The 21,756-nt window shown below is 46.2% G+C and overlaps 3 protein-coding genes and 1 non-coding gene across 7 annotated transcripts; 2 read left to right on the forward strand and 2 right to left on the reverse strand.

Moving 5' to 3' along the window:
- Positions 1–1,602: 1,602 nt before the first annotated feature.
- LOC123123763 (PTI1-like tyrosine-protein kinase 1) lies at positions 1,603–9,152 on the reverse strand. 2 transcript variants are annotated; one of them, XM_044544364.1, is made up of 8 exons: positions 8,863–9,152; positions 7,771–7,879; positions 5,745–5,989; positions 5,501–5,627; positions 5,119–5,392; positions 2,861–2,993; positions 2,172–2,258; positions 1,603–2,053 (listed from the first exon to the last, which is right to left on the reverse strand). In XM_044544364.1, the coding sequence occupies exons 2-8, from the start codon at positions 7,862–7,864 to the stop codon at positions 1,907–1,909; spliced, it is 1,107 nt and encodes a 368-aa protein (XP_044400299.1). In that variant the 5' UTR covers positions 7,865–7,879; positions 8,863–9,152; the 3' UTR covers positions 1,603–1,906. The 2 variants fall into 2 exon arrangements, with proteins under 2 accessions (XP_044400299.1, XP_044400300.1); XM_044544365.1 differs by having other exon boundaries at positions 7,771–7,872; positions 8,863–9,124.
- TRNAC-GCA (transfer RNA cysteine (anticodon GCA)) lies at positions 7,179–7,250 on the forward strand. Its single transcript has one exon. It is a non-coding gene; the product is annotated as a tRNA-Cys (tRNA).
- Positions 9,153–13,207: 4,055 nt separating the features above from the next.
- Positions 13,208–17,240, forward strand: LOC123123764 (serine/threonine protein phosphatase 2A 57 kDa regulatory subunit B' theta isoform). Of its 3 annotated transcripts, none has more exons than XM_044544367.1 (4): positions 13,208–13,433; positions 13,859–15,268; positions 16,314–16,688; positions 16,782–17,240. In XM_044544367.1, the coding sequence occupies exons 2-3, from the start codon at positions 14,087–14,089 to the stop codon at positions 16,671–16,673; spliced, it is 1,542 nt and encodes a 513-aa protein (XP_044400302.1). In that variant the 5' UTR covers positions 13,208–13,433; positions 13,859–14,086; the 3' UTR covers positions 16,674–16,688; positions 16,782–17,240. The 3 variants fall into 3 exon arrangements, with proteins under 3 accessions (XP_044400302.1, XP_044400303.1, XP_044400301.1); XM_044544368.1 differs by having other exon boundaries at positions 16,785–17,240; XM_044544366.1 differs by having other exon boundaries at positions 16,314–17,240.
- A 41-nt stretch (positions 17,241–17,281) lies between these two features.
- Positions 17,282–20,041, reverse strand: LOC123123765 (GDSL esterase/lipase At3g48460). The gene is made up of 2 exons (XM_044544369.1): positions 19,309–20,041; positions 17,282–17,988 (listed from the first exon to the last, which is right to left on the reverse strand). Exons 1-2 carry the CDS (start codon positions 19,960–19,962, stop codon positions 17,464–17,466), a joined length of 1,179 nt encoding a protein of 392 aa, XP_044400304.1. The 5' UTR covers positions 19,963–20,041; the 3' UTR covers positions 17,282–17,463.
- Positions 20,042–21,756: the final 1,715 nt, after the last annotated feature.

A 21,756-nucleotide genomic window follows, 5' to 3' on the forward strand; every position in this document is an offset into this window, starting at 1 on the left:
CTGCTTGGTTTTGACCGCATTGACGGGTTTTCATCATGTCAACTGCTGATTGGGCAACGCCGCATCAGCTTTTGATTGGTCAAATTATTTGAATTTTTCCCGTGTTTAATTAATTTGGGCCCCTTCTCATCCAAAAAATCCCTGCTTGAATCGTGGGACATTCCTTCCTCACAGTAGCAACATTATCTCTTCTTTATTCTCCCCCACCTTTCACATGGTAGCGGCCACCGTTGTTCCTCATCCCGGCTGGTGAGCCACCTACGGCCACCACATCCTCCTTATCGCAACTCGTAGCCATGTCATTTTTTGATTCTCACATACTCCCTTCGTTCCTAAATATAAGTCTTTGAAGAGATTCCACTATGAATCACATACAGATGTATGTAGATGCATTTTAGAGTGTAGATTCATCTATTTTGCTTTGTACGTAGTCCATAGTGAAATCTCTACAAAGACTTATATTTAGGAACGGAGGGAGTACTTAAGAAGCTTCTCGCTCCACCTGCCCTGGGAGAGGGCCTGGACCCTGGAGAGACACCATGTCCTTGTGCCGCCCACCCAACATCTTCTTGCTCTCCGGGAACCAATCACTAGGTCCGAGGGACACGAAGACAATGAAAACGGAGACCACTGACACGCAGTAGATGGAGTTGGACCAAGTGTGGTACCATCGCTTCATGAGACGACTGACTATCAGGGTCCACCAGTCAGGTCCACGTCGCGAGAGAACGCCAAATCACTTGTCGCTCCTGTTTCTTTCTAGGGAGCTTGGAGGTCTAAGGGGCATGAAACAATTGAACATTGCATATCATATTTCTAAATAGTTGGTATCCACCAACTATTTTTTTCAGTTTTGCTAATTGTCAGGTGTCCGAATTTTTTTCCCTGCATCAGTCAATTTCCGTTTTGGATGAGGCCGAAGGTGGGGATGAAGTGAGGAGCGGCAGCGACGAACATCGGCCACACAGAGGCCGAGCCAAGACCTCGATGGAGGCAAGGACAATGTTGCAAGCAGCAGCGTTGCGGCGTCCCAAGGGTTGGCAAGGAAGAAACTTGATGGGTAAGCGTGCGAGGGTTGGGAGGAGGAGTAGAGGAATGTCCAGGGCGGCGGCCGGCATGAGGTGGGGGGGAGGTTGGGGTGGCAAGGCAGCGATGGCAGGTGGTGAAGGCTGGGTCAGAGAGCAGCTACACGAGAAAGAATATGAACAGGGAACGCTTGAGGAGGAAGAGAGGATATGAACCATTAGATTTGGATCGGAAGGACGGGGAACGAAAGATGCAAACTTTTTTTCAGACACCTGATGAGTAGGTGCTCCCGATTTTTATTCTGTACTCACGAGCTATATGCCATGTCACCCTTCCTTTTGTCGAGTTTCACCTCCTATTTTTCCGAATCAAAAATATTGTTCCCCACTCAAATGCTATAAATGTTTGGACGTACAGTTCTGAATTTCCTCATGCTTTCCATCTCAGGGATTAGATGTGAAAAATATGCATTGCTGAGATTCTTCGTCAAGATTCTACTCCCTCCGTATAGTGATCTAAACGCTTTTATATTTCTTCACAAAGGAAACTATCATGGGTGACCACACGAAGCACAAATATAGAAGCTCTGAGCATGTTGCACTTAATCTAGTTCCAAACGATGTCTCGAGTTTTCAACACTTCCGATATGCACTTCCAGTAAAAAGAGAACAGATAACCACTAACCACCTATAACAGACAAATGCACTGCACAAATCTCAAACAGCAGAGAAGTCCCTAGGGTGGCAACAGACTGGCAGAGAAAATATTCTGTATCCGACCGAAGAATCCCGCAAAACAAATCTACAAACCGCTTGCAAATCACACCAGGTGTGCCATTTCGGGCTAGTAAGCGCTGGGAAGTCTCATGATCCAACACCTCCTAAGCCCCGGGTGCCGGGGCCAGCTCAGAGGCTGCCGGCGCTGCTGCTCTTTGTTGTAGCAGAGGCGAGAGCGCCTTGACGACGATGCTCATGTTGGGCCTGAACTCTGCTTCATACTGCACGCACAGAGCTGCCACCGCACCAAGCTGCAGGTTGAGAATGCAATGGGTAAACATAAGTAAGTGACCCCATTGTTCACCGTGACAAAATAATTGCGGAACAATGGAAAATACCATACAAACAGAGTGGATGAGATAGATATACCTTAGCAACTCCCTTTGGAGGATATTCTCCCTTCAACCGAGGATCTACGCATTGCTTCACCTTATCTTCACTCAATCTTGGAGTAGCCTGGAGAGAAACATTGCACAACCAGATTGCTGTCGATCAGTACCAAGTGCTCACTACTTACCAACTGGAACCAGCAAATAATAGCCATAAGAAAAATCCAAAATTCTAGACAGAAAGTGCGTGTAGGTGGTTATCACCCAATTTCCTGCTAGGTCTGGTATTCAGACTTAGAAAAATCCAAAATTCTAGACAGAAAATGTGTGCTATCATCCAATTTCATGTTAGGTCTGGTGTTCAGACTTCAGACACGAACTGGTTCAAGTAACTCAGCTGGACTGAGCTGTTACTGTTCAAGTACACTGCTGAGAGAGTAAATTCACATCCCGAATGACTTATAGCCAAGCTAACTTTTAGAAAACATAAATCAGTGTGCAAATGCAGGTATCCAGTATTCCAGTCAGATAGTTACTGTACTGTTAGGATTTTACAATTCTGAACTTGCAACAAGCTGCTTGCTCTTAAAAGCCTCTCTTTTCCCAGTATTTTCTTTATAACTTTTACAGCTTCAGTTTTACGCACTTGATATGTAGACAAGGGGAAATTCACTAAAGTAACAGGGAAATAAGCAAACACAGTAAAAGCATGCTAACAAAATAACATACCCAAGTGACTAAACTTTGCTGCCCCCGAGGCATTGTGTGATCAACCGGTTTCCTTCCAGTCAGAAGTTCAAGAAGAACCACGCCAAAGCTGTAGACGTCACTCTTCTGTGTCAGCTGGCCAGTCATAGCATATCTGCAACAAACATGAGCATCAAAGTTAGAGACGAAATGCATGAAAAGCAGGGCTACAAACATTTCCGCAACACATGCCAAGAATAATAGTACGCCTTTTGTTACAATGTTAATCTGACTAGATAAAGATATAGTGGCTGCCATATAAGTTATTGATCTCACTAGAATATTTCTTAGGGCCAGTCCTTGGTAACTTCACGATTAGTTTGCGCAAGGTAATACTGAGAATATAAGGATTATGAACAGATAAACCAACATCGTCCAGGCAAAACACAAAAATTGCAGTTCGTCGTGTTTCTTGTTTGACCGGTTTCCTTCCAGTCAGAAGTGCCAACAAAATCAATCAGTAAACATATTGTTTTTTGTAGGCATCGGAAAGCAAATGTCAGCACGTTTGGACTGCAAATAAAGCAAATATCAAATTGTTGCCAGAAATGTTAGCTTTGTGGATTGAGACAAATATCCTGGAAATATAGGATAAACTAGGCCTGGAATAAAAGGCTACCGCTTAACTAGGCTTATGTAGTCCACCACAAGGTTTTAGGTCGCTTAGATGACGCACACACCTATTTGGCAAATTAATGATGTTCTGCAGAATGTCCAAAAATGCACACTACATGCTGACAAGCCATATTTTGTCGTGTGCGAACTGGGAAAGCAGATGCCCGACAGCGTGCTAGGCGATGCCCAAAGACAGAAATACAATCTCCAAAAGTCAGCCATTTTCCTTAGTATGACATATATTTATCCTAAATTAAGTGTGTTGTCGTTTTTAGCCCAAATACGCAATATCAGTGCCGCTATATAGGAACATTAGTTAGCAGAGAAAGGCTGCATGCCTAAGTATCAGCAGAAGCCAACCACCGTATAGTTGGAAGTTCATAAGTTGATATCCAAACGACCATATAATGGCGAATACATTTTACATGTTGAGACAATTAAATATTATATCAAACGATATTAGTCTCACACGAAAATATGACAGTTGGGGCTAATGGTTATCAATGTAAAACATGATTATCAGTCTACAACTCCACATATCCTACTCACTCGACACATTAGAGCCAGATTTACTAGTGTTCTTTTTGGATATGCAATTATGTGGAGGTTCTCAAGTCCAACGGTTGGTTCTAAAGACCAAGTGTTAGTACGAAATTGAATGCTCAAAAGTCATACAAGTAGTTTTCATGTATTTTGTGAAGAAGAGAAAAATGTACTAGATGTGCAAATTGTAAAGTATTACGCGAGTAAACAATGGACAAAAATAGCGAGCATCAGTTTACTTGCACATATCATGGTAATCAGATTCATCACCCCAAGTTGCAGCACAATAACGGTTTTAAGATAGATTCTAGAGGATACGTGCCATGCTGTGCACCATATTCCCGGTGACTACGGCATACACTACTACTTTCAATTCCAACATTTGCCACAAAGAATGGTTGGGTGCAGCGGTTTGGGCATCCACTCTACTGATACAGGTGTACATCATGGGGTTCAAATCAGGAAGTTCTTTAATCCACTACATTTGGTCAGCAGGTTCCCAGAACTATGCTGCAGTGTTTATTTGTTGGGTGCATGAAACATGAATGCTTCCCTGCCATGATGCGCCACCACATCCACGGCAGGGTTACTTGGCTATGATAGTATGCAGGTCATGGCACTTAAGCTTGTTCCGGTCATGTCTATTGAATGTCAACCCCATGAATCTATTGCTATATCAGGAGCACCACAAATGTGGTTTATGCTGGCTACTTAAGCAGTTACAACTTACGAAAACCGTCAGTCGGACATTCATACACAAAAAGTGGGTTGAAGTCAATAGGAATCAACCGGCTGAACATAAAACGCGTACGATAGCAAGCCACGTGGTGATGAGGACAATCTAAAAGTTAGTTCATTCAAACAGCATATTAAACCTTTCGAAGCAGCTGTCATTTAAAGATGGGCCCTACCACATTGACATCATTATGAACTAAAACCATAGGAATACTTGCTTTTGCAATACAATTCTATTATATCTAACTTTTTTCAAGACTGTGAGCTGGAACAACTGTAGTTGAGTTATGTTAATGCAAGGTATTGAACAACATGCAAAAATGTATTAGTATGAATTAGACAATTACTCTGGAGCATGATATCCAAATGTCCCTAATACACGAGTCGAATGGAGACGTGCTGCCATATCAGGAGCTTGATTTAAGAGGTTGAAGTCCGCAATTTTCGCCTTGAAGTCCTCAAACAGAAGCACATTGCTTGATCTGATGTCCCGATGGATGATTGAAGGCTGAACCTTCTCATGTAGGTACTCTATACCTTTTGCCGCCTCGATAGCAATTTTGACTCTCTGCATCCAGTCAAGCACAGGGCCAGGCTGCGCACCTTGAACTCCTTTTCTTCCTGTTTATAGAGAAATAGATGCAGGTCCATCATAACTGAACTTGTTACCCTTAAGAATAGTTTCATGATTATGCCACATGTTAAAGACACTAGGTTCTCAAGTCTTACCATGCAGAACATCGTGAAGAGAACCCATTGTTGCAAATTCATATGCCAGTATACGATAGTTGCCCTCCACATAGTAGCCCAGCATCTCCACAAGATTTTCATGTTTTAGCCTTGATACAAGTGAGACCTGGAGTTATAAAAATAAAACTATAGAGCTTAATTCCTTTGGTACTATCATCAATGCACGAGGTATAACAGTCAGAAAGTTAAGATTAAATAAACTAAATAGGCAACACATGTTCACCTGTTTCAAGAATTCATCGTTGGGCTCATTTTCAGATGCATCAAATTTCTTAATAGCCGCTTGCCTGCCATCATCCATGGTAGCATGATATACTCGTCCATATGAACCTTCACCAATCAGGGAACTCGATCCAAAATTGTCAGTCTTTTCTTTCAAGTCCTCAAATGACAGTTCTGGGACATCAATTGTAGGAGGGGAAATATCTGGCTGAGGTTGGTCAGCAGGTTTCGAAGATTTTAGCTTGCCTGATGAAAAACATAAAAATGCAATCACTAAGGACTCGGCATAAAAATCAAGTCAGCAAAAGGAAAAAAGATGCAACGAGCAATAACATATATATTTGAAACCGTTTTCCCAAACAGATTGCAACAGAATACATTATAAGGCATATGAGTGAAATACACAACAAGGGACTCGGATATGACAAGAGGCCATTAGCAGCCAATATTGATACACACAGCTCATAGATGGTTCCACATATATGTATGACCAACAACAACCACAGCAGCAGGTCCATAACGCAGTGGTAGCTCTACCACTGCGCTATGGACCCACTGCTTTTGCTGTTGTTAGAGCAATTGACTGCAGATCAATAGGTCACCGGTTCGAACCCGGTTGGGCCCTATTGTTTTCTTTTTGTAATTTTATTTCTTTGTCAACTACGGTCTTGGCCTTCCACACTTGCGTCACAGCTATTCACTTTCAAGTTTTAACCATATCTAGCTTTATTCCCTTTTCATCCGTTATGCATTTTTTGTCATGTCGATTCTTCTTTGTGAGAACTGCTATGCTTACATTAGATGGTCACCGCTAATCAAATAATTCTCAATTACTTCCCTTTTCATCCGTTTTGCATTTTTTGTCATGTCGATTCTTCTTTGTGAGACTGTTATGCTTACAGTAGATGGACACTGCTATTCACATAGTTCCCTTTTCATCCGTTATGCATTTTTTTGTCATGTCGATTCTTCTTTGTGAGAACTGTTATGCTTACATTAGATGGTTACCGCTATTGAAATAGTTCTCGATTACTTCAAATTAAGACAATTATGTATTGGATATTCTGTGGAGCGTGATAGACTGATATACGCATTTTTAGACACGTATAAGGACATTTCTCCAATTAGGTCCCTTCAAAAGAATCTAAGAATGGCATAACTCAAAAATAGCATCTTACATAAAAGCTGGAACTGGCAATCCATGAGCACTGGTTGAAGTATGTGTACCTAATTTATGATGGCATATACAGCTGATATGAGTATGTGTAAGTTCCTAACTAGCGCTCTAATCCATATCTAAATCTGCAAGGATACAAATTGATATTCAATTTGCATTCAGTGAACCAATTAATATTTGAACGCAAGGATATGAACGCACCGTCTATCTATTTGCTTGTGAAATTATTTATTTAGGGTCAAATGTAAGGACAGAAATGGGTCCATAGCTCAGTGGTAGAGCAATTGACTGCAGATTAATAGGTCACCGGTTCAAACCCGGTTGGGCCCTATTCTTTTCTTTCTTCTATTTTTATTTCCATTTTCAACTATTGTCTTTGCCTTCCGCACTTTCTTCGCAAGTATTTACTTTCAGGTTTTAACCATATCTAGCTTTATTCTCTTTTTTATATGTTATACATTTTTGGGTATGTCGATTCTTCTTCCTGAGAACCGTTGTGCTTACACAAGATGGTTACCGCTATTCGAGCAGTTCCAAAATACTCCAAAATTGAGCTTATTATGCTGTTAGACACATAGCGTTGTTAGACACGTAGCAAGAACATTTCACGAATCAGGGCCCGCCCTTCAAAAGAATCTAAGAATGGTTTGCACAACCGTCCATGGGCACAGCTTGAAGTACATTTCTACCTAATCTTTGATGGCACATACACCTGGTCTGAGTATGTGCTAAGTCCTAACTAGCATTCAAATCCACATCTAAATCCACAGGGATACAATTGTTATTCAGTTTGCATCCATAATGCAGAGTGAACCAAATAATGTTTAAACACACAAGTACATGAACGAACCGTCTATCTTATTCCCCTGAGCTTTGGAATGTTCCACCTCATGTCTGTCGTCGTCGTCACCGCTCTGGCCATTGCAACAAAGCCAATGCCTCATACTGTCTCCTGGCCACTTCAATGCATGTACCAAATGCACAAAACAAAAGAGTTAGCCTATATAAAAAGTTTGGGGCACAAGCCATTTCATTACACACACAAAAAATTACATTTCTAACGAAGCATCCAATGCGTACAAAATCTAGAGTTCAGTTATTGCCGAAAACACCTACTACTACTGATGAATGCACAATACCAATGACACACATTTAAAATCCAGCAGCTTAAACACGCAGTAGTACTACTAGAACTGATTTAAGGAACAACCAGCCAGCACGTACAAAATATAGAGTTCAATTATGTTCTGTGCAAAAAAAACAAACAAAAAGTGGGTATACTCAGGCGCTTCCAGTTCCAGGCTTGGTCTAGGAACCCAATCTACAATCCCTCACATCCCCAATTCCTCCAAATCCAATTTCCACATGCACCATTCGATGCGGCGAAAACGACAAGGGGTTGAAAATGAAATAGCACACAAATGGAAACCTTACACATAAGCTACCCTCACTGCACCAGTCACCACACGCTCTAATTGGCCAAAAAATGCATACTACTACTGATGAATGCGCGGCACCAACCACACGCACTTCACATCCAGCAGCTAACATAAGCAGAAGTAGTAGTACTAATTTAGGAAGGAACAAACAACCAGCCGATCGAAACGGAAACATCAGTCGCACCGCGCGAACTATGAGCGTCTCCCTCTTCGCACAGGCCGCCCAAAATCATCCCAAAATCGTCGCGGATTGAGCCGAACGGCCCGCGATGAATCGCGAGCGGGCGGCGCCCACCCCAGTGATTATTTCCCCTTTTCGGAAATAGAACAGGACGAGCCCCTCGCCTGGGCGACGAATCCCCGCTCCTCCCCGTCGACCCCGCGGGCCCCGAGCAGAGCAGCCGCTAGAAAACCGCGGCCCCAGCGATACCGACGCCGAGGAAGGGGAGCGAACGAACCAACCAGGAAGAGGAGGAGGGGCCGAGGCCGAGCTGTCCGCTTACCTGCACGCCGGCCGCGGCCGCGAGCTCCCTCCCGCCTCCTCCGCAACCACCAGCAGCAGCAGGCCGCACTCCCACGCGCCCGCTAGCTCGCTCCGGCCGTCTCGCCTGAAAGCCGAGGGGTGGGAGGGGGACGGAACGGAGAGGGCGGTGGGCAGGCCAGAGCAGCAGCCTCGCTTCGCTTCCTCCCCCCTCGCTGCCGCCCGCCTAAGCAAAAGCCGCCGTCCTACCCTCAAAAAAAAAAGCAAAAGCCGCCGTCCGTTACCGGTGTGGGAGCGTCGCTAATTACACGGCTACCCCTCCCTCCCCCTAACAGCGCGGCCCACGCCGACCCCGCGCCCATCCACCGCCAACGGAAACCGGCCCGCTCCGCCCATGACGCGTGGGACCGGGCGGCCCCGTGGCCCGCGCGTCAGCGAGGCGGGTGCCGTGCCATTTGCTGGAACCGACAAAGCTTAATGCGCCGAACCAGGTGGCCGGTTTTGGCCGGTAGCGGCCGCCCTGCGTGGTCACCCGCCTTGGGCCGCGGTGCTCTGCGTGACGTGTGGGGCCCGCGTGGAGGTGGGGCGCAGCTGTCCGTGGGCGGGCGGAGCGAGTTCGGGGTGCGCGGCGCGTCCGCGCGCTGTGTGGGGATGGGCGAGGGGCTTCCGGCCGTTGCGTGCGACCTGGACCGGGTCTGGAAGTGTCTACGCCGCGGGTTCGGGTGGGAATGGGACGGGCTAGTGCGGGCCCCACGGCGGCACCGAAAACGCGTGGGCCCGCGGGTGGATTACGTCCGGGGCAGGTGTTGCAGATAGCTGACCTTGTGGGTCCGCAGAGCCCTGATTACAGTGAGTCAGAGGGAGTACAATGAAAGAGCACAATGATAATGATGGCATTAAACTTGGGCCTGTGCAGCCCGGCCCAAGCCTGAAGCCCGATGGTTGGCCCGTCTACAAGCACAAAATACCTCTAAACTAAGCTGGTTATAAAATTTTCTAAAAAACTAAGCTGGTTATAAAAATGTGTCTGTAATAATGCGTTTATATGCTCCTAAAATAATTCAAATAAAATTTTAAAATATGAAAGTTGCATTGTTTGGTTATCTTAGGTTGGGGTGGCTTTAGGCTTGGGTTTTTAGGATCATGCTTCTTAGAAGCTCGACGAGACAAATGCACATGTTTATATGGCATTGTTGATGTTCCAACAAATGCTTTTCAAAACAAAACGCATAACTCCACTAACTAAAAGTGTAACCATTTGACACACGATGCTTGCATCCTTTGGCCTATATATATCGAGTAGATCTGTGGTTGTTGGTTTCATGTTCATGGCAAACTAAAATTCAATGTAAAATTACCCATTTCAACTATTATAGTATGCAACATACCACAACCACATCATATTCAATCGCAGAATGAATAAAAAAAATCCTTTAGGGAAATCCTTGAATACCTCACAGGTACCGAGATTGCTTCCAATCGGCAGAGGTCGGCGGAGGTTGAGGGGCGGTGTCAAGAGCTGGTGCGGCGACCAAGTTCGACCATGGGACCTCGCCCAAGCGCGGCGCGTCAGTTATTGCCAGCCAAGTGTGCATCGGCTCCTATTTGAGCTCGACGGCGACCATGCCTGACCGACGGCAGCCAAAATCGGCTAGCCAATGGCGTGGTCGATGGGGCCCGTTGGGGCCACAGCGGGTCACGGGGTGGCCGCGTGAGTGGCGACGATGGCGGCCAAAATCAATAGGCACGAAAGTGGTCTAGGGTAGCACGATGCGTGGTGGTGAAACTTCCCATTCATGCGGTTGACTTTTCCGGCTGCCGTCTTGGGTTGGATGGATCTTCTAGTATATTGGACCTAAATATGCCTCATTGGAAGCAAATATATGGGTTCCTACCCATATTTTTCCTTGCGCAGAATTAGGTGTGCTGTTACAACTGTTTTAAGGCTAAAAATCCATAGTTTCTACTTGTTAGGTCTTGAGATAAATTTTTAGTAACCAATTCTATGATCTCTATCCCCATACAGAGCATAAACCCTTCCCAAAGCCCCAAGATATAGTTTATCTTTCATGATCTTCTCTTCATTCGGTCCATCTTTTCAAGTCGGATTCGTAGCATAGGAGTAGTGTGCTACATGTGAGAGAGACGGGTCAATGAGTCTTCTAGCTAGCACAACTAAACTAATCAAAGAAGCCTGCCTATTCAAAGGATTTTCATAGGAATTTTGGAGGATTAGAATTCATTGATTTTTTTTCTTCATATGTTGGTTATTTCATTCATAGGATTGATTCATAAAGGGATTTTTCCTAAGGATTTCGTTGTAATACTTTCCATAGAACTTCTAGCATCCACTCAAACCTCTTTGAAAACTCATTTGTCTTTCTTACGATGCAATCAAACAAACCAAAATCCTATAGCATTTAAATGATCATAACATTTCAATCATATGTTTTTTTATTCCCGTGTTTTTAGAATTCCACGAATCGAAGAGGCCCCTATAAGTTGCACACGCCGATAGGTTTGAATCCGTGACAGAAGTTTGTTGCGTAGGCAAAAAAATCCTTTGAACAATCGCCCACCAAACCTAGGGTCTATCAAGGGCGATGGATTACACATTATTCAAGGACTCTCTCTTTCTCACGCATACTCTTGTGCCGTACCTGATCTATGGCCTGCCACTGGCAAAAAATATGAGAGAAGTAGCTATAGACGCTTTATTCAAACGTTTAACATTTTTCTTTTTCATATGTGTTATATTACCTATTTCCTTCGACCCGAACTAACTGTGTCAATTAGTTCAGATCGGAGGAAGCATCTCTTGTTCTTTAATATTGTATTAGTTTGTATCTTGATAAGCAAATACGAAGCAACTTCGGGGTGGTCATTGGTTAATTATGTCATGAACTTCGCACATATATTAATTGTCAACTGACGCGTTATTTTTGTTGGTTCGCTTTTCTTGGTTATAAGCCAGCCCAAGACAATTCTGGATAGGTCATTAGTCGATTCTGTCACAAGATCAACTATCCGACGTCGATTGTCAACCCACGTGTCATTTTTGTCGGGTTGCTCTTCAGTTATAAGACAACATGCAGAAACAATTTTGGGCAGTTCATTAGCTGATTACGTCACAAGATTTGCGCCGACCTCGTTTGTCAATGCATGTGTTATTTTTGTCGGTTTGCTCTTCGGTTATAAACGAGCTTGAAACAATTTTGAACAGGTGATTAGTTGATTCTGTCACCAAATTTGGACCGATGTCGGTTGTCAACCCGCGTGCCATTTTCGTCGGTTCGCTCTTAGGTTTTCACGCGGTGACACACGGTGCTATCTACACTTTTTGCCTCTACCAATGTTGAATAATCATGCAATTCGAGGTTCGGGATCTCCTCCATGGGTTCCTCCGTGATCTTTCTAACGCGTACCTTCTACCGCGACACGACAATCTTTGTCTAAATCTTGAGATACTTAGAATCGACCATCCGACTGAATCCATGGATGCTATATATCCTTGTGAACCACCGCCCTTCAAGGAGATCAATACTCGGCAAACCACTAGCGATGTAGTAGCACATAGTTTCCATAAGCTGCACGGCGGTTTTGTTCCGCATTTCAAACCTTCTGTTCAAACAGTAGTGCATTTTGTTTCTCGGGGGATTGAGATTGACCCGACCAAGTCACTGTTGAGACGCACTACATAGATTCTGATAAACTCCACTACCTTGGAGCATCTTCACTTGATGAAATTCGCATATTCACATGCATCATAAGATCTCCGCTTCACTTTAGCAAATCCACCCGATTTGTTCGTCGAGATTGTGGATCCCCCCTTGGCCCTTGACGGTTCTGCCTTGCATTTCAAACCTTCCATTCAAATGGCTAGCGCATTTGTTTCTCGGGGGATTGACCCGACCGAGAAGTTCAATTCCAGAAATGGCTGGGTGCTAACGTGCAGATCCGGCCTCGTTGGCTTTCCAGATTAGCTGTAAAACCGCGCGCTGCAAATGGTGACAGGAGGATTAGGCGGAGCAGCAGCTTCGTTCGCAGCGGAGTCGTTAGTTAATTAATAACCAATTAATCATCAATTAACGTCCAGCACGTGACATGGCGGCGGCCTCATGATTCACTTCTTCTCTCTAGCCCACAGCCAATCTCATGACGGCTTAAACCTTTTTTTTTTCCTGGGAGAGAACATGACGGCTTAACGGAAGGAAGAGAGAGAGGGGGGCAGGCAGGCGGCCAGACAGCCTAGCATCGCACAAGAAAGAAAGAAAAGCGACCCGGCCCAACTGCCCTTCCCTGCCCACGGATTTGCTTTTTATTTTTCTTTTCGTCGGAGAGAGGGGGAAAAAGCGACGCGTTACGCCACGTCACCCGCGCCCCAACAAACTCCGCCATTTCTTTTGCGGAGGAAAAGTAGCCCAGCGAAGGTCCAAGTTCCGAGTCCTCCCTCCCTCTCTCCGTCCCCGTCTTCCTCCTCCCTCAAGCGACTGCTTCTCTCCACCGGCCGCGCCGCCCCACCGACCGGACCCAACCACCGCGGCACCGCTTGACGGCTCCCTCCCTCCGCCCGCCCGCTCCTCGGAACCACAGGTACGTGCTCAGCGGTCAGCGCCGTCGTATGCCGTCTCTCGCGCGCGCGTGTCGCCTCGCCGTGCGCGGGTGCTGCGGCCTCGGAAGCATCCGGTGCGCTGGCTCGGTGTCCGTCCGGCCGGTGGTTTGTTGCGCTCGTGGGCTCCCGGCTCGGCCGGCGGTGCGGGCAGATTTGGCCCCCGCCGCCTTTTTCGTTTCGGTCGCCGTAGTGGGGGATTTGTCAGAGTTTTCGGGATTTTTTTCCCTCTATATGGGTGGGATTTACTCTAGATGCCGCCGGGACTGTTCTCCATTCCGCGATGCGGGCTACTTCGCTTCAGCCCTCGCGTAGATTGATTAGCCGCGCCTGTGATCCTGCGGAGAGCTTGCCTCGCGCGATCTTACCGTGATCTGATGTTTCTCACCTGTCAATTTCGTTGTCGCAGGTCGGGGGCGCTCGATTCGGCGCGCTGCCACGCCGGAGACGCCTGCGTGGGTCTCGGTGAGAGCTCAGCTCGGCTCCCCTCCCCTACCGTGGTGCGGCAACGGACCTAGGGTTTACTGTTCATCAGCAACAGGGTGAGGTGGCAGCTCCTGCTGCCCGGGAGTCAGGGGACGAGCCAGCTTAATTCAGCGTCGGTGTCGGGGGGATTTGGACTGATCTGGGCGGTAGTATGATCAAGCAGATCCTTGGGCGGTTCCCTAAGAAGCCGTCCAAGTCCGGGGACAAGGATCCGATCGGACGGTCAGGCGCCTCCGTGTCCAACCCTCCGAGAGGCGTGGAGAGGGCGGCATCCGGCCACACGCCAATTATCTCCAGCTCTGGGCTCAGCTACGGAAGCGGCCAGCAGCATCCGGGTAACGGAAACAACCCGAGGGTCAATAATGGCAATTCGTCAGCCTTCGAGCTGCTGCCGGGCTTTAAGGACGTGCCCAACGCCGAGAAGAATAACCTCTTTGTCAAGAAACTGAACCTGTGCTGCGTCACGTTTGACTTCAGCGACCCGACAAAGAGCATCAAGGAGAAGGAAGTAAAACGACAAACTCTGTTGGAGCTCGTGGACTATGTCGCCTCGGCCAATCAGAAGTTTCCGGAGATAGTTATGCAGGAGACCACGAGGATGGTTTCTGTGAACCTGTTCAGGACGCTGACTACCCCTCCCAGAGAGAACAACATTTCAGCCTATGATTTGGATGAGGACGAGCCTGTGATGGATCCTGCATGGTCGCACTTGCAGATTGTTTATGAGTTGTTCTTGAGGTTCATTCAGTCTCCGGAGACGGATGCCAAGCTGGCTAAAAGGTACATCGATCATTCGTTTGTTCTCAGGCTACTTGATCTCTTTGACTCCGAAGACCCCAGGGAGAGAGAGTACCTCAAGATGATACTCCATCGTGTCTATGGAAAGTTCATGGTTCATCGGCCAGTCATTAGGAAAGCCATCAACAACACCTTCTACCAGTTCATCTATGAAACTGAAAAGCACAATGGAATTGCAGAGCTATTGGAGATCTTAGGGAGCATCATCAACGGGTTTGCGTTGCCACTTAAGGAAGAACACAAATTGTTCCTTATTAGGGCCTTGATTCCACTTCACAAGCCAAAGTGCATTGCAATGTACCATCAACAGTTGTCTTACTGCATTACCCAGTTTGTTGAAAAAGATTGTAAACTTTCAGACACAGTTATCAGGGGCCTACTGAAATATTGGCCCATCACAAACAGCACCAAGGAGGTGATGTTTTTGGGAGAATTAGAAGAGATACTAGAAGCTACACAGCCTGCAGAGTTTCAGAAATGCATGGTTCCTCTTTTCCGCCAGATTGCACGTTGTCTGAACAGTTCTCACTTTCAGGTAATATTAACCGCACACGGTACCTTTTTTTTAATTAAAAGTATACATCTATTTGTGTTGCTTGATGCTTCATTTCCATTTCTCCTGTTGTGTAATTTTCATCTGTCCTTTTGTCCCTGGATAGGTAACAAATGAATAGGGATAAAATCTCATTTTATTTATTAGGTTTCTATTCAAGGCATGGTAGTGCAGACTAATATTTGTATTGTGTCAATTTATCTGGTGGCTGGTCTGTCTAGAATTAGTGCAAAAGTTACCTTATTTTGCACGGAATGTCATATTTCCAGCTCACTGCTTTGTATTCGAAACGGCACTTTTGTGATAGTTTTCTCTATTCTATACCTTTCCGTTTACTCTCAGGCTTCCTTTTCTAGAGCGCCCTGTTATTTTGTGCTAACGACACACAGTGCGGTGCTGCACGCAATCTCTGACTGGCAAAGCCGTTTTTTATTTTATTTTGGACATAAATGCTACTCCCTCCGTCCCTTAATATAAGACGTTTTGGCAGTTTAATTTGAACTACAAAAATGTCTTATGTTAAGGGACTTAGTACATGTTTAAGTTGTTATGAAGCACTGCCGGGGTCCTAGCACTGCGACTGACAACATTACCAGAACAAAGTGCTAAAGTCAATCTTATACGGTTAGTTTTAATAATGCTTGAGCAGTACTCTGGTTAGTGACTGTCACAGAAGCAAATTCTATTAGCTGTTTATGGCTTTTGTCCACAATGGGCACCTGACAAGATTCTGTTTAGGAGATGTCTGTTTCGTGTGGGCTATGAGCCTATGACCTAATTCAGGGACTTCTCTTGCACTTTATTCCATCAAAAGCCCTTGTGGTACATCTTGAATCTGTCAGAATTTTAAAAAGCTGATGCTTATGGTTCTTTATTCTCATTCTTCATGATTATGTGAATAGAATCTTTACTTTGTTGTTGGAGAAGGCACTCATGAATGCACATGCTAGCATGCTCGAAGTTGCAGAACCAGAGTATATCATTAACTGGTGAATTGTATAGCTAATGGTGCTTATGCTACTTGTAGGTTGCTGAGAGATCATTGTTTTTGTGGAACAATGACCATATCGAGGGTTTGATCAAACAAAACAGCAAGGTGATATTGCCTATCATATTCCCTGCACTGGAGAGAAATTCCAGCGGGCACTGGAACCCAGCTGTGCAAAGCCTCACTCTTAATGTGCGCAAATTGTTCTCTGATCATGACGCTGGACTGTACACCGAGTGTCTGCGGAAATACGAAGAAGCCAAAGCCAAAGAGAAGGAGAACAAACTGAAGCAAGAAGCCACATGGAAGCGCCTAGAAGAGATCGCGTCATCAAGAGCAACCAGCGGAGAGGCTGTGCTCGTCCATCGAACCTTACCCCGTCAATCTTCAGCTGTGTAGCTAATTATTCAAGCGGTAAAGATGTTTCCCTTTTCTTTTCTTTTCTTTTTCTGCTGGGTAGTTTGTAGCCTGTGCAACTGTGTCTAATGTAAGCATTTCTTGAATCAGTAGGGGTCCTCCAGAGATTCGTGAAACATTGTACATGATTGAATTGTATATACAAGGTATATTAGGTGGGCAAATCGACGGGAGATCTGAGAAGCCAGGTGGTGGGTTAGGCGCAGCGCGGGAGCGTCATAATTTTCTCGGTCCTGAGCCTCGGCGGCTTCTCTCGGCATGCTGAGATCTGCGGTTCATTGCTATATCCTTTATCCTTGTCTGAATTCGGTTACAGTCTGTTCCTCCCATGGAAGGGTTTGTTGTGGAAGCAAATGGTCGGTCGTTGGCGGTGGTTAGACCTCTAGTTAGAGAGGTAGAGAGAGGTCGGTCTTCATTTCAAAACGAGTCATGGTTGTTCTTGAGTCGGCATGGTTGTAAAAAATGGAAGCAGAGTTTTCTTTTCGTGTACAATATAACCAAAATATTTTCTCACAGAACGTGTGAGTTGCATTCATTCCATTATTATTATTACGGCGTTCTGTCTTGCTGGAAGAAATATGAGTTGGCCATTTTAACCTGAAACTCTAGGATACTCTTTATTAAAATTCTCTGTTCGTGGCCATAGCGTGGACTACATCTGTCTCACAAATCACACTGGATTCAGAACAAGGTGGTGGTCACAGTTCAACTGAATTACAACAGCCGCCACAAGACTGCTGCTGAATGCTGAAGATGATGATGATGCTGGCGCTCAGTTGCCGTGGCCTTTCCTGGCGGCGGCGAGCAGGGAGGCGAAGGATGGGCGGATGAAGGCGCCGGAGGCGTCGCGGAAGAACATGCCGGCGACGACCTTGTACATGGCCTCAGTCATGTGGACGCCGTCCCAGTTGACGTAGCGGGCGGGCTGGGCGCAGGCGGCGGGGACCTCGGGCGAGCCGCAGGTGGAGAAGATCTCGAAGTTGTAGGCGCCGCCGCCGGAGCCGCAGCAGGTCTTGAAGGGCTCGGCGAAGCCGTACCTGGCGGGGCTGCGCATGACGGCGAGGTGGGCGGCGTAGTAGTCGGCGTAGGCGACGACGGCGCCCGGGTGGGCCTGCCGGAGCCGGTGGATCCCGGCCTGGAGGTGGTGGTTGTGGTCCATGCTCTGCTTGTTGACGGAGGCGACGCAGCTGAGGTTGTCCCGGTCCTCGGGCCGCGCCAGCGTCATGGCCAGCGGCAGGCAGCCGGTGAGCGGCAGCCCCTGCACCACCACGTACTTGGCCCCCCTCTTCAGCAGCCCCTGCCATTTTTTTCTCTCCGTCAGTCGCACAGAAATCACTCCAAATTGATGAGACGAAAATTTGATCAGAAAGGAAAAATTCTTTTTAGTACTACTACTCCAGTTGATGACTGCATGAAGAGCAAATGATCAACAGCATGATTGCTGCAATCTTCACCAGTTTCCTTTATTTTGCAATCAATCTTTACCAGTTTCTTTATTCAACAAAGGACAGCTTGTTTTTAATTAGATTTGAGTGAGTAGGTAGCAGAAATTGAGGCTGGTACTAGTACTGTACATGCATATGCAGTGGCAGCAGATGGAGACAGTGCAGTGAATGGCCATCAAAATTAGGTCGGGGTGGCACTGGCTCGTTGTACTGGAAGCTGCAGGCGGCGCCTCATCAAAGCGGCAGACAAGAATTATACAGTACACGGTACACTACTCCAATTAACATCGTTTATCATCAGTGACCGTATAACTTAACAACACTGAGCCAAATTCAGACCAGAACTTCAGCTGTAGAAAGAAACACATGGGGCAATTCACAGTGGAATTTACTCTTCTTTTATGCAGTAGCTGTTTCTTGCAAGGGACACAGTTAGAAACACTAGCTAGTTGCATTGTATTCTCCAGGGACAAAGGTAAAAAGATGGAGTTTAAGACGGGATCGATGAGCGGCAGTAGTAAGTGTCGGCAGGGACAGCAAAAAGGCAGCCGTAGATCTATCTACTCTTGGCCTTTTGGGTAGTGTTCATGAAGAAGAACAGCTCACTCACTACTTACAACCATGCATGGAAAGGTAGAGAAACCACAAGTAACTAATGTACCCTCATTCGTTCGAGGCCAGGTCAGGCCAGGCCAGTAGCTAAGAATTAACCACACCGAATTTAATCAAAGTAAGTAAATGCACCGATCTGTCAAACCAACCCTTCTGACAAGTGCAAGGACACATCACAAGACGGTGCAAGTGGTCTGGAGTTCTGACTTCTGAGCTCTGAGAGCACTCTCACTGTGCTAGTGCTAACTAACTGCATCTTCATTTTCGCCAACTACTTATGGAGCACTTAGTTCTAAATAACAGTCATGAAATTAGGAGAATCTAGCTATGAGATCTGGCAAGCATCCCTAGCTAAAGTTGGTTTTAACTTTCATCGACATGCATGCTCACTGCACTCTAGATTGATGGATAAGCATTTGTGAAGTAATGCCAGAGAGTGAGAGCAAACGAACACAGCATATGAGAGCACGACTAACTACATATTCAGGCTGAAAGTTAGTTAGTACTGGTAACCACTAGCTGTGCAGCCTGTGCTAACTAATTGAGGTACTAGTTCGTACCTCGAGGAAGGTGGTGACCCTGTCGACGGCCATGGTCCGGATGCGCTCCGGCGGGATGGAGTCGGCGGCCATGAAGCTGTAGGCGTAGTCGTTGGCGCCGATCTCTCCCACCCAGTACAGCGCCTCGCCGATCTCCTCCTTCTTGACTTGGCGCGCCTTGAGGTGCGCGTCGAACCAGCCCAGCTCCGTCATGATGGACTGCGGTGTGATGTCGACGCTGAGGTTGTTCTTGGCGAAGAAGTCGTGCTCGATGGCCGTCGCGCCGGCCACCGCGAAGTTGGCGCCGTAGTACTTGCTGCTCTTGCTGCTGGCGGAGGTGGCGTTGGGGCCGGCGAGGGAGAGGTAGGGCGGGAGGAAGGAGGGCAGCGCGAGCGCGTCGGTGGCCAGGAAGTCGACGACGAGGCGGCCGTCGGAGTAGCGGTTGGTGGAGCGGTGGAAGAAGGTGGCGCCGTAGGGCGGGTTGGAGACGTAGCCGTACGAGTAAGGACCGGTGGTGGAGTGCGTGTTGCCCGTGTCCGTGAACGAGTCCCCGAACGCGTACACCGTCCGGAACGGCGGGGGTGGCGCCGGCGCCGGCGCCGCGGCGGCCACGGAGACGACGGTCACTGCGGCGAGGAGGAGGAGGAAGCGTCGGGCGGCGGTGGACGCGGCCATGGCGAGCGCGATCGAGTGAGCTCGCTTGCCACCTGCTGCTGGATGCTGCTTAGCCGCTTAAGCTTGCTGCCTCGGCGTCTGGTGATGGTGGTTTTTATAGTTGGATCCAGGCCCGCCAGGTAGCACACCGGGCCGGACTTGACTGACTTGAGGGTCAACGCTTGCCCGAGGCCCGGCCTGGCCCGTGGGATCAGACCTGGGCCTCCCGTGACTTGCATGCATGGCGCTTCTCATTGACCTGCAGGCGCCTGCAAGTCAAGCTGCTGTACTAGTGGTACTATGCTGAATTTCACTGGGAAATTATTAGCAGACCAATTAGGTGGTGGTTAAGGGGCCAAGCATAATGAGCCGTGTCTGAGGTAGGAGGAGATGTGGATGAATCAAACAGATTATTAGTGTGTGTGTGTGTGGGTTCAGTCATGGCTGCACCAACCCCTTGGGATTTGTTAGGTGGTCATTACTAGGCGGTAGTAATACACACACGGCAGGCAGGCTGCAGGCGCCGCACTTACACCTCTGTCCATATCCTTCTAGATGATCGACTATACTAGAGGCTAACGCGCGCTTTGCCACGCGGTTCTTCATTCTGGGATTAACTCTTTTATATCTAGTAAATTATTGTGATTGATTGTTTTCTTTGGATTTTACCTGTGTTGACTTGTGATTTAATTATGTTTTGACGCTGTTTTTTGGTTCATATATCGTGTCAGATTGCCGTTGGAGACTGTATTTGTTCCCATAGGAGAATGAAATTGTTTGGTGCATGGTTGTGGTGTATTTACATGTTTCGGCCTGGGTGTCAGTTAGTGGTTGTCATCTGAGACTCTTGAGAGCTCCTATTCCACGCTAAAACTGTGAAATTATTGCTATAACACTCACATATGCCAGCCAAGGAAGCTCATGCCCGCTCAGCTTGGCTCTGTGGTCCTCTTGCTCACTTAGTTTTTTCGCCCGCCTAATGCTAGCTAAGAAAAAAACATCAATGATAATTTTCTATTTGTAAAAGTTAGTTTAATTAAAAGATGTTCAAGAAATTTAAAATATACAATGAATTTTAAAAAGCATTAATTTTAGAAAACATTCACAAGTATAAAATATATTCATGGATTTAAAAAAAATTCACAAATTAAACAACTTTTCAAATTTTACAAGCGTTCACAAACTTTAAAAATGATTGTGAACTTTGAAAATTAATAAATATTAATGAATCTAAAAAATGTTTTGTTTTCTTAATGTTTACAAATTTTATTAAGCACTTACAAATTAAAATGTGGAAAATAAAATATAAAAGGAAAGGACAGATAATAACCAAACAACACACAATCTTACAAGTGGGGCGCTCACCGACCCCACAACTCCTGGAGCACCACAACGCTTCAAATCATGGGAGCTTAGTATCTCTATAGATATACGCGGTGCAATGCTTAATAATCCAGAAAAAAGTTACTACTACACATTTGTATGTGCTTTATAGCAATAATGCTAGACCTACAAAGAATCTACAAACGATTACTCAATTTATCAAACTATAATTCTCTCCCCTTGCCCCCTTCATCCCCTTATTACCAATCATAATCCTTCACATCGGCTTGTTTATAGAAAAATTGTGTAACCTTTGATCTAGAGTTGTGCGGTCTGGATTCAATTTTTTGCAAACAGAGTTTTCTCTCCGACTTCTATTATTAACAAACTGTATAGAAAGATTTATTTCTACCACCCTTTAGGCCCCTTTGGTTTGGAGGAATTTTGTAGGAATTCTATAGGATAGGATAACTATAGGAATAGAAATCTATT

This window comes from Triticum aestivum, chromosome 5D (genome assembly GCF_018294505.1).
Source record: "Triticum aestivum cultivar Chinese Spring chromosome 5D, IWGSC CS RefSeq v2.1, whole genome shotgun sequence".
Lineage (NCBI taxonomy): Eukaryota > Viridiplantae > Streptophyta > Magnoliopsida > Poales > Poaceae > Triticum > Triticum aestivum.

Bases quoted from the DNA above. Each gene is read 5' to 3' on its own strand.
- LOC123123763 (XM_044544364.1), bottom strand. From the start codon at position 7,864: ATGAGGCATTGGCTTTGTTGCAATGGCCAGAGCGGTGACGACGACGAC. The intron at 2,994-5,118 runs GTAATTGTCTAA...TGTTTGTTGCAG, and splicing joins TTTGGATATCATGCTCCAGA to ATATGCTATGACTGGCCAGC. The intron at 2,054-2,171 runs GTATATCTATCT...CTCAACCTGCAG, and splicing joins CTCCAAAGGGAGTTGCTAAG to CTTGGTGCGGTGGCAGCTCT.
- LOC123123764 (XM_044544366.1), top strand. From the start codon at position 14,087: ATGATCAAGCAGATCCTTGGGCGGTTCCCTAAGAAGCCGTCCAAGTCC. The intron at 15,269-16,313 runs GTAATATTAACC...TGCTACTTGTAG, and splicing joins TGAACAGTTCTCACTTTCAG to GTTGCTGAGAGATCATTGTT.
- LOC123123765 (XM_044544369.1), bottom strand. From the start codon at position 19,962: ATGGCCGCGTCCACCGCCGCCCGACGCTTCCTCCTCCTCCTCGCCGCA. The intron at 17,989-19,308 runs GTACGAACTAGT...AAAAAATGGCAG, and splicing joins GGGTCACCACCTTCCTCGAG to GGGCTGCTGAAGAGGGGGGC.